The sequence below is a fragment of the Pagrus major genome, chromosome 8 (assembly GCF_040436345.1).
Source record: "Pagrus major chromosome 8, Pma_NU_1.0".
Taxonomy (NCBI): domain Eukaryota; kingdom Metazoa; phylum Chordata; class Actinopteri; order Spariformes; family Sparidae; genus Pagrus; species Pagrus major.
The window spans coordinates 12,115,291-12,127,074 of NC_133222.1; the positions used below are offsets into that span (position 1 = coordinate 12,115,291).

Sequence of the window (11,784 nt, forward strand, 5' to 3'; positions counted from 1 at the left end):
TTTTTTGCTGGAAACTGCAGATTAATTCTGCTTGTAGTAAACTACTAGTGTAACATAAACTCCACAATATCTTGAGAAGTATACTGAGTATATGGACTGTCAACGGACTCCTAATGTAAGTTGATATTATTTATTTCACACCCTATTATCATAGGGTATATTACAAAATATAATGTTTTCAGAAAAACAGTATTTTGTTGCTAACTCGTCAGTGTTTTTGGCTGTTCATAATTATTCTTGATTGTGATTTGTAATTTTTTTTCTGATTCAATGCTTTACATATGACTAGTAGACCACAAACGTCAAGATTGCAGTGTTTGTGTGGTTTATTTGATCCAGGGTCTTAAAGCAGAACAGTAAAGACGTCAATTGTATTGTATTTTTAAGATTTGTTCATTTTAAACATGTTTGCATTAACACATAATTTGCTGCAGAGTTACTACAAAATGATCTAGAGATCTAGAGTTTCTCTACATACAGAGTATATGTTAAATACAGAGTGTATATATGTTAATCTGAAAATTTGTGTGTGCATAGTAGCATGACAAAACATATAGGCTGAAATGAAGAAAGTTTGTCTGGCTGTTGTGGACTGCTGTCCATGGTGCTGATCTAGCCTATAATAGACCACTAAATGTTGATTGGCAGTGTTTCAGCAAATGCTACAATGTTTTTGAGTGGATCTGGTTTGTACTTAAAGCAGGATGTGCTGGTGGTGTTCATGTGGTCAGGAACCAAACAAAAACATTTATTACCACCAGATCAGTGGTGGGAAAAGTTGCAAAGCGTGTTTGTAGCAAGGGTTCTGGTGTCTGAGCTATCTTGATAAATATGCTAATATAAAAAGCAGATGGAAATCTCTAACAACAACATGGAAAAGAGGAATATTTTCAGAAGGTCATACACTACTCAAAATTAGTTAGGGATATTGGGATATACATGCATATATACATGTGCATGGATATGCTATAAAAAAAAGTCAAATTAAATGTGTTGCATTATTTTTGGGGACCAAACATATTCACAAAACACAAAATTAAAATTCAGATATGTCACAGAATAAACAATCAAGTGAAACTAAAATATCACAATATCCCTATTAACTAATGTTATTGTAATTACATTCACACACAGTGAAGCGACTTGTAAATCATTTCTAAATGTATTAACGACAGAAGCTAACTTGGATTAAAACATCTGTTGTTTTACGAGGTGGTCAATGTGAATATATAAAAATAAATGAAGACAGGCTGGTAGTCGCTCATTCTGTAGAAGGGGAACACACTGCGCGGCGCTGCTGCGTTTCCGATCGGACTTCTTTAGCAGGAGCACCAGGTCAGAGCAAACTCCACAGCACGTAAGCCCACACAGAGCTGCACTTCTCACAGGTCTCAGCTGGTTAAGACTAATTTTATGAGCGTGTTCAACGTGTGTGTGTCGAATATCTTTAGCTCAATAAACAGGAAGTGTTATGGTGATGTTTGCTAACATTAGCTGACGATAGCTCCTCATGTAAACTGTCCTGTGTGCAGCATTTCTCTGCTTTGAAGGACGTGTAGCATGTTTTAACTCTCACCCAGGCAGAGCTCTGTCTGTGAGTAACTTACATGCGGCCCAGATGAGAAAATACAAACAGCAGCAGTCTGCTTTTTTGCTTAAGTCATGAAGGAGTTTTTGAGGAAGATGCACAGCATCTTTGTAAAGGTCGCCCTGTTTCCGAGCACATTTGGCCGGACAGCCCCGCGGCCAGCTGCCTCTGAGGTGCTGACCTGCCACCTGCTGCAGCGTAAACTCCCACCGTGGACATCCTACTGTGTCCGCTACAGCTCCGTCCACAATGACCAGTTTGGACTGTCCAACTTTAACTGGAGGGTGCAGGGGTCCAACTACCAAATACTGAGAACAGGCTGCTTCCCCTTTATAAAGTATCACTGCAGCAAAGCTCCTCCACAGAACCTGGACTTTGAGGACAAGTTTTTCTCCATGCTGAAAGTTATTAATCTGGGTCAGTAAATGCATTTAAATGCTCTATAATTCCTCTCAGACACAGATAAATATATAATTTTTAAACCCTGCAGACATCACATAATCACTGTGTCCTCTTATTGCAGGCATCCCTTGTTTGGCTTATGGCATCGGTTGCTGGATGGTGGTGGGGGCTGCAGAAACAGTGCAGACCAGTGTTGGACCCGTCACAGTCTATTTCGCCTACAAAGAAGACGAAGGCGCACAGTATTAAACCATGACAAAAACACTGTTTTGAATGTTTTTAAGCTGTCACCCTGCTGTATTTGCAGCAGCTCCTGAGGTGGACCTCTTGGCAAAAGTGCAATCCTGTGTAATTAGTGCTCCTATTGTCTGACTGCACACTAGGTTCCTTTGTGTTTAATTATTTAAGATTTAAAAGTTGCAGTGGTGGAGTCATTTATGCATGTTATTACACTGACACACAATACTGACTGTGTTTACTCAGAAAGCTAACTTTCCATTAAAATTTCATGGAAAGTTTTGGATTTCTCAAAGACTATTTGACACTGCGCCCTTCCTGGATGTCTTCACAGCGGTGTCTTTGAACGTCGCGTCAGCCTCCAGTGCATATGTCTTCAAAGCAAATACCATGTGAAAGTATATTTTTGCAAGAAATATTAAAGTATACGAAATCACACTGCAACGGGTTATATGGTGTTCATGCCACATGGACTTAAACAGTAATTTTGCAGATTTTGTTTTGTTTTGTTTTGCTACAATGTTAGAAGTATATATAAATGAACAATGATTAACTTCTCTCCATTGTGCCCTCTTCTCTTTTGCCTGCAAAAATCCTTCAAATGACGCAAAACTTGTCATTTTTTGGATTTAAGGGCTGTTGTATCATCTACAGACTAGAGCCCAACTGATATATCGGCTGGACAATATTATCAGCCGATAGTGGCCTATCACAGATATGTCGGTACTGGTGTATATGTTGTCGTTCTTGGCCAACATGAAAACTTTTTGGTTTTGAAGGACACAGTGCAGAAAACAATACTTGGGTTGATTTATGATTATTACATTTCCAGTGAAGTTAACTGTTTCAGTGATGTCAACAAAGAGTATAGTCAGATTGAGTCGGGCGTCTCACCAATATCTGATTTAACTGTATTAAACCAGCAGTGCTGACACCTAGACAGAGATTCTGTAACTACACTTCCTATTTCTCTCCTAAAATGTTTTCAGAAACATATTTTAGCATACTGTTTAGCTGCAAGAGAGAGAGATCATTAACCGGACCTTTCTCTATTGTGAAAATGGAGGCTGAAAAAACTCAACAAGTCAGTGCTGATCAGATACGAACCACAATCCTGTTCATTGTCTATTTCTCACCTAAAATGTTTTCAAAAAAAAACATTTTAATCTGTTACAATATATACACAGATACACAGATCTTTGGTCTGTTGGTCAGGTTTTACTTTTTCTACTGCATAGACAGCCCAGTTTTATGCAAGGGCATTTTTCCAGCAGTGACTTACTTCTTTAACATCTGTGTGGGTCATAAGGGCCAGCCAGCTCCTTAAGATGAACTCTTGAAAGGATGTGATGAGACATAAGACAGACAACCTTGTCTTCAATGCCCAAGTATTAGAAAATATAAATAATTCATGTAACTGATACCGAGTGGGATAATTTATGTGATGCTACCATGTCTTTTGCTTCATTTCGTGTGACAAATGCAGGAATTTAAATAACCTTGGCTCATTTATTTAAAAGTAAATTAGTGATCACTCTCCATGCAACAGATAGTCAATAGTGTTAGAGAAAAACCAGTGACAAGACAGGTCTGATAAAATAGGTTTTAATTACCAAAGTGTGGCCTTTGTATAGAGACATCTACATCCCTTCCTTCAGGCCCTCTCCGGCCTTTGATTTCTGGTAATGTGCTTTGCTGACAGGGCACACTTACCTCGGCTACAGAGTCCTGCTCCCACTGAGAGGCAGGTTGACAAACTGCCATATTGATTTCTTCACCCCTCAGCATCTCCTACTAATAGCATTTATCAGCGACCTCAATTTTCTGGCCTTGGCCTCTTCATTTTTGGCAACAATGAAAGCGAACGAATAATTTCTTGTTGTACATGTAAATCAATGCACCTTTTGACCTTCTTTGCACTTGCGGGCCACGATATCGGCCTACATGCTGTTCATGATGTGCAGCCTGTTTTGTAAAGCCTCGTCCTACGTAAGAACATTTAACTGGGTAGTTGGAATTAAAGACTATCAAAAAGTGTTTTGTAGGCCCAAACAACAACTACATTAGCAGCAGCTTTGTTGCTTTAATTAAGAGAAAATTGCTTTTACTGAAGCAAGCATGCTATGAGATATTAAATTGATATTTAACGAGTAATTTACACAAACCTTTAACCACATTTAAAATAATACTGTCGTCAATAAGCTTTTCATTTAAGAAGTGTAGCCTTTGTCATGTGCAAAAGTTCTCAACCTGTTGCAGAATCCACGTGCCAAACCCTCCTAAACAGTGTGCTGACACCACACTACCTGTTAATCATGCTAATTGCCTTGAACAAGGAACATTTAGACACACTTATGGAAATCTGATCCATAGTATCAGGCTGCACTTAAATCCCCCTCCTTTCATCCCCAACCTTTCATCAGGACTGAAAGTGTGCATGGGGAATGCTCAGGCAACCATGTCTTAATTACTCATTGACCCTTTGACCCACGGGCTGCATTGATACCGCCGTACAGCCGTGCACAATTGCACGGGGCTGCGACTGACTGCAGCTTTGTGTGTGGCTATTACAGGATGATGCGAGTCAGTGAAATCTAAACTGTGGAGCGTGTGAGTACATTGTATTCATTTTCAGGGCTTCACCTTTGAGTCACTCTAAACTGCAGGGGAGGGCACCCCATCCAGCTCGGGCAGAGGCTTAGCATTACACATCACCTCAGTCACCGCCAGTGCAGGTCTCGAGTAGCTGTACTGCAAATGAGCTGCAGTAAATTAACAAAATATATCAGCATTTGGTGCACGATTGATGCCTTTTAATAGGTGCGGTAGTCTTGTCCTGTATTGAAGAGTCTAAATTACCCAACACACTTCTAATGTGGTAATGAACAAAGAATGAATGCCTGTTTGGCAAGTTTAATTGCATGCTGAAGCTGGTAATAAGTTTTGTCAAGGTGAAATCTTTAAATACTTGTGCTGTTTAGAATTTAGGTAAGTAAAGCAAAACAAGTGCTGAAATTGAGTGTAGTGTTGCTGTAAATTGTCAATGTTCAACAGTGAAATTGCTAATCAACTTGCAGAGACTTGTAATTATCTTCTAATTAGCTAATAAGTTCTCAGTGCAAAAAAAACCTGTACAAACCAAGTTCATCTCCTTGAAATAGTTGATGCAGCCGATTTTTCAATCAATTATTTAGGAGGTAAAGTCACACCAGTTTTTTCTCTGTCATATAGATATATGGCTTGGCAGAAACAATTATTGTGCGAACAACCCCTGCAGCTAACACCGGCGAGGTTATCATTATTAAGCCTCTGGATCGGCCACCAGCACCGTCTCCGAGCTTTCTCCACGAGCAGCGGGGTACCAGAGCCATCACTCAGATCACTTTAAGGATCAAACTGGAATTACATCTTAATGTAGAGGTGTCAGCCAACATTGTCACAATATTCACCGTGAAATGGCACTTCTTGAATTATAATGTGAAGGCTGAAACATGAAGCTCATTATTTTTTTTTTATCTCCAGCTGCAGATATATGCACATTTTGATCAGAGTAAGTAAGAGTGAGACATATCAGAAATACTGTTTTGTTCCTTTTAACAGTAGACATGGGACGATATGAAAATTTCATATCGTGATTCTGCCCAACATTATTTCTATTCACAATATTATCCAGAGCATCTAAATATTCTTAACATTTTATTGGGAAAATGTTTTTATTGCATCAGAGAAAGGACACGCATCTTTTTTTTTAGTGACAAACAAACAAAGAACCATAAAGCTTCTACAAGTAACTTCGATATTTTATTGATTTTGGAGGCCCCTCTGGTCAAAAGTGGTAAGTGGTAGTGTTTCCACCGTCAAAACCACAAAACATAAATCTCCTCCTGCTTCTTTTTAACTGACAAACATACTACTCACTGTAAGTGTGCCGGGGAAAATGTAAAAACAGGCTCTTCCAGTCTGCACGCAGACCTGGTGGCCGGCGTTAAGAAAAGCAAAATAGAAATAGTTAATCTTCTCACTGATGGTCTCATTTGCTCATGTAGGTCATATACAGGCGTCACTATTAAATTGAGACTGTTTCATAACCAGTTAAAAAGTCCTTGTAGTAGCTTTAAATACGTGATCATAAAACACGAGGTCCTCCTGCACAAATAAAGGATAAATAAATAATGGTGACCTCATCTCCCTGTTGTTCTTTAGTTTGGAGTCTGTAGTATTTACACACATCCTATTTAACCTGTTTTTGTTGGGGATACAATTTGCAAGCCATGTCTTCAGCCATGGTGACAGTCTTAGGCAATTCAAAATAAATCAGGGAACCAAAAAAGGGCTTTATGTCAGTGAGCTAGACAGCTTTTTCAAGTCATTCATGTGCGGATATTCACAATTATCAACTTATTGTGGTGTCACGATCCACGATAAAATCTCTTCAGAAACTCAGAAAGGAAATATTTATAGTATTGACAAGGGAATAATACAAACAAATAAATATAAATGTTTTCCCTAACTGAATAAATAAGCCTTACGCAGAGGAAAATAAGGTCCCCAGAAAAAATGTTTGAAGCTAGAAAGGTGGCAGGGTCCAGCTAATATAAACAAAGTAAAATAATATGAAAATGTGTTGTGTTTAAGGTCAGTATCTTTATTCAGCTTATTCAGTCATGAGAAACAGATTATTTAGCTTGTTTAAGTATGAAAATCAATTAATGAAGATTTTTCTCTTGATTAAGATTTCTTCCCAAAAAAAAAGTACGGAGCGTACCTTTAACAGATTTTTCTCAGTAGTTAATAAGCGCTGACCTCTTGTCATCGACACTTAAATCACTACTTTTTCTTTTTCTTTTGGAGGGGGGGAAGCCATTAAAAATCTATTATGGTGTATATCTCCACCCTAGGGATGACAAGGGGCACCATAATTCTTTTCTTTACATCCCCCCTTCCTTCTTTATCTTTATGACGTGTTGTATATGCGTGTGAGTGTGTAGGGGGAAGGGGAAGTATTGAAACTCTACGCCTGCTGTGCCAATCAGTGTTGCCAAAGCTACTGTCAGTGGGTGGCTGAAATGTCTGTCAGTCATCTATCCTGCCTTTTCTGGTTTAAGACCACTCCCAGCTGACTGTAAATACAATCTGGACAATTTTATAAAGATTCTTTATATTCTACTTTATGACAAACGTGCTATTTTTATTCTTTGAGTGGATCTGGATTTCTATAGTTTAATATATCATTTTCATTGCTTTTGCTGTGTTTAGTCGATGCCCTAAAGCTTGTGCACTTAACTTTACGCGCAAATCCTGTTTTTCTTTCATTTGATGATTGTTTTGTATTTCTTTTCCTTTCGATGATGTGGTGTCATGTTCACTTCATTCATACTTAATGCTTACTCTGTTGACATTAAGAGAGTAATGAATTTTAATAGTTTTTCCACGACTTATCGGGAGAGTTAAATGAACTATCCATTTTTATTATATATTATGCAGTATTTAAAGTTTCAGCTCATTAAAAAACAGACGCCCTCCACACCCCCCCGGGCTGTCTTTTACCCCCCACCAGCATGCAGTCAGGCTCCTCTAGCCACAGGCTCTGCTTGATCTGTTTTTCCGAAGTCAAAATTGAAATATTCAGAAATATTTATTTATTTGCTTATGCCTTTTTTATTTCGCCGACGAACAGCCTAATGTCTTTGTAGCTTAAACAAGCAGCATCAGTGGATCTGAAAAAGGGCACAATGCATGCTTTTGTTTGATTGATGTAATTTGTCACGTTGCGTATATCTTTTATCGTTCAGTTCACGAGAAAATATCATATATAAAAAATACTGCATGTGCCTTAATTTTGCACCACCACAGGCCCCTGGTGTCGTCAGATTGCCCTGCTTCTTACTTGCACAATAAGCAGCAACCTACACAGCAACTCAATGCTAGACTGGGGATTTACATTAAATACACTGATACCACTGCTGCATACAAACATAGAAATGGAATAAATCAATTTTGTTCTCAGAAATGCTTCACATACTTTTTGATGCAGCGTGATCTCCAATCTCTCTGCAAATGAGCTGCAGTCCCTTGTAATGGTTTCTGCTCCTCGTGGGAGGCCGGTGTCTCAGAAAAGCTGCTGATTGAGGGAGAAATGTAATACAGGTGTAAAGCAGACTTGATAGGGGTCTTACACGAGGGTTATGCATTTTAACAGTGATATACATACTGTTACATATTTATCAAAGAATATGGAATTTGCTGGGTTGACTCTTTCCGGCCTGCAGAGACTTTCTGCTCGAGTGTTGTTAATTCTGGCAGAGAGGCTGGCTATTATGTTGAATTAATAGGAATTAAGGGTTTAAATTGGTTAAGTAAGCACTTCATTAATCGTGAGTGGATTGCTGCGTGTGAGAGGTTTATAGGTGGTGCAGAGCACGAGTGCTTCAATGAAAGAAAAGGAGGGAGTTGTGAATTAAAAAGCTGGTTCATGCTCAATAGGTGTAGACAAGAAATTCTACATAAAGTATGTAACGATTAGTGGATTAATCGATTAGTAGATCAACTGGAAATGATCTGCAAGTATTCTGATGAGTGATCAATCATTTCAGGCATTCATTAAGCAATAATAGTGAGAAAAAGAAGCAGTTTCTCAGGTTCCAGCCTCAGTCAACTGAATATCTGTTGGACAAAACAAGACATTTGAAGACGTCACCTCGGGTCTATTTTATCCACATCTCACAGACCAAATAATTGATTGAGGTTAATAAGTGTCAGTTGCAGCTCTAATATAACGTCCTGTACATGTTGTTGCAGATGTTATGAGTGTATCCATTTTCTAACGTAACTTAGATATGCATATTATTTATGGAAACGTTTTATTTGGATAGTCCACCTACAGAGAGTTTCGTATGCTCAACTAATGTTCAACTTAATACTGTGTATACAAAGAAGATTAACTTATAACTCCACTGGTTCAACGTGTGAGAACATTTTTAACGACAATTATATGACTGAAAGAAACTGTCAGTGTAGCAACATGCAAGGGAAAGCTTACAAATGGTCGACATCAGTACAAGAAATGACACATAGACGTGGTAAAACGTTTGTCGAACATTTGTATATATTATTTTGAACATGGATTGGATTGGTTTCCTAATTGTTTGTTGAATATTTGTATTGGGGTGGCACAACATATCGATACAGCAATACATTTCTTGAGATATGATTATCAATTCGCTGGCGCCAAATATCAATATTTTTATTAAAGCATGCGGCACATTGGAATGACGGCACACGTGAACGTGGACAAGTCGCAGAGACTTGTGTGTGATAAAGAGGCACTAAGCTAAGACTCTTGTGCACTTTTTGAACATTATTTCATCTTGGTTTGTGTCAAACTGTGAAACTGACACCACAATGCTGTGAATAAATACATAATTCATGCACTTTTTCACAGACAGATATTGTGATGTATCGCAGAATCGCCGCATCGTGATACTATTGTTATCATTGGCAACATATTGTGAATCTTATCGTATCATATTGTGAGTTACTCTGAGTCCCACCCCTGATTTGTATATCATTTGTTGAACACCAAATGAAGTGTTACCTTATGTATTAAAGCCAATGTAAAAGTAAAACATGAAGATTGTGTGCTGTACGTACTGTCCTGAGGTTCTGTATTCTTTGACTGCAAGACTAAAGCTGCAACTGTTACTCTCTATGAAATTAATCACCAACTATTTTGATTGTCAATTAATGGCTCCTTTGAGTAAAATTTGTTTATTTATTTATTTAATAGAGGTCAAAATTCTCAGATTACAGGTTCTTAAACGTGAATATTTCCTGGTTTCTTTGTTCCTCTGTGACAGCAAACTGAAGATCTTTGAGTTGTGGACAAAACAAGACTTTTGAGGACGTCATCTTTGGCTTTGGGAATCACTGATCAACATTTTCTGACATTTTACAGACCAAACAATTAATCAATTAATCAAGAAAATAATTTACAGTTTAACCAACAGTGCAAATAATCACTATCTGCAGCCCTATGCAAGACACAGACTTACAATTTAGGGATTAAATTAAATTAAAGGTTCCCTTTGAATGCTGACACCTTTAAGCATTCAGTGACTGTTCGATAATGTAATCTCTGCTCCTCAGTGCGGACGTGGCGTGAACTGCTGTGAGTGAAGTTACGTCTCGGGTCAGTTGGAAGCGTCTGCCTCACTTGATGCAGCTCCCCCAGCAGAGGTGGACTAATTGAGGTGTGTTTTTATCTGGGCTTGCTAATGATGATGAGGGTGCAGGAGAAGTAGACTGTCCCCTTAGGCTGAGGAATAGCATGACTTAGCCAACCTTCTGTACTTATTGTCCAACAAAGGGGGAATTCACTTAATGCAGTGCTTCAGAAAAGTGGATAATTGTGGCCACAATCAATAAAGTAACAGAGCGGAAAATGAACGGCGTGTGCAGTGTAGCCGTGTGTTGTGGATATTTGACGGCAATCGAAAGGAGCGAGGTTCTTGTTTTTGTATTTGTTTCAGCAAAGTCATCAAACGAAGAAGTCGATTTCGCTTTTATGCACACAAGACATATGAAAGCAGATAAAGCTGTTTACTTTGTGTATGTGTAGCTGTGACCATGTGTGTTTGCATGTGTTTGTGTATGTATGATAGAGGGGGTAGGTTTGGTTGGATGAGCCACATTGTTCCTGTGCGGCCTAGTGACATCGCTGGAGGGCAGAGAGGGATGGAACCTGAGAGGGGTGACAGTGATAAATAGCCCTTTTAATAACAGCTGCCCCACTTGGCCAGCTAGTCCCAGTCAGTGTCCTCTGTGTATTTATGCCTATGTTTATTTATGCATCCATAGCATGCAGGAAATCACCACCGCAGGGGTACAATCATTCTTTTTTTGTGTGTGGTGGGGGGATTGCATTGGTTTAACTTTGGGAGCTAGCTCGTCTTAAAACTAGCAGATATGCATTTAACCCTCAGGTTGATCTGTTGGTATGTCTCTGCTGAGATATATTCATGTCTGAGAAGGGAGTTTCACTACTGATACTGATACTTACAGCTAGGGCTGCACAATTAATGGAAATAACAGTGTACTGTAGTGCTGCAGAGATGCCCTGGCCTACAAATGCTGTTCTTTAGGTTTAAGAAAACAAGTTTGGTACAGACAAACTGTGAAATTAAAGCTTAGAGAAAAAAAAACAAGTCAATAACAACAAAATGAAGACAAAAATAAAAGTTAACAAGTACAACAAAGTCAGGGAAAGAAAGACAACACAGTTTACGTGACCGAAAAGGAGTAGGAAGAAGCATATACTTATTTACTCCTACCCTCTCTCCACTGCATCATTAGTTACCTCATAATCTGTATACAAAAATATTAGTGTCTCATCTACCTCATAATCTTATACACACACATATATATACATATATTACAGCCACAAAAATACACATCCATACATACACTAGTACTCTTGGTCTTTCTTATATACATATATCAACTCATTAACTAATTATCTTTATTTTATGTACATATATATTACTCACAGGATCAGAAGG

The 11,784-nt window shown here is 38.5% G+C and overlaps 1 protein-coding gene across 1 annotated transcript; it reads left to right on the plus strand.

Moving 5' to 3' along the window:
- The first annotated feature begins 1,347 nt into the window (after window positions 1-1,347).
- Window positions 1,348-2,665, plus strand: c8h15orf61 (chromosome 8 C15orf61 homolog). The gene is made up of 2 exons (XM_073472393.1): window positions 1,348-2,005; window positions 2,112-2,665. The coding sequence occupies exons 1-2, from the start codon at window positions 1,663-1,665 to the stop codon at window positions 2,237-2,239; spliced, it is 471 nt and encodes a 156-aa protein (XP_073328494.1). The 5' UTR covers window positions 1,348-1,662; the 3' UTR covers window positions 2,240-2,665.
- Window positions 2,666-11,784: the final 9,119 nt, after the last annotated feature.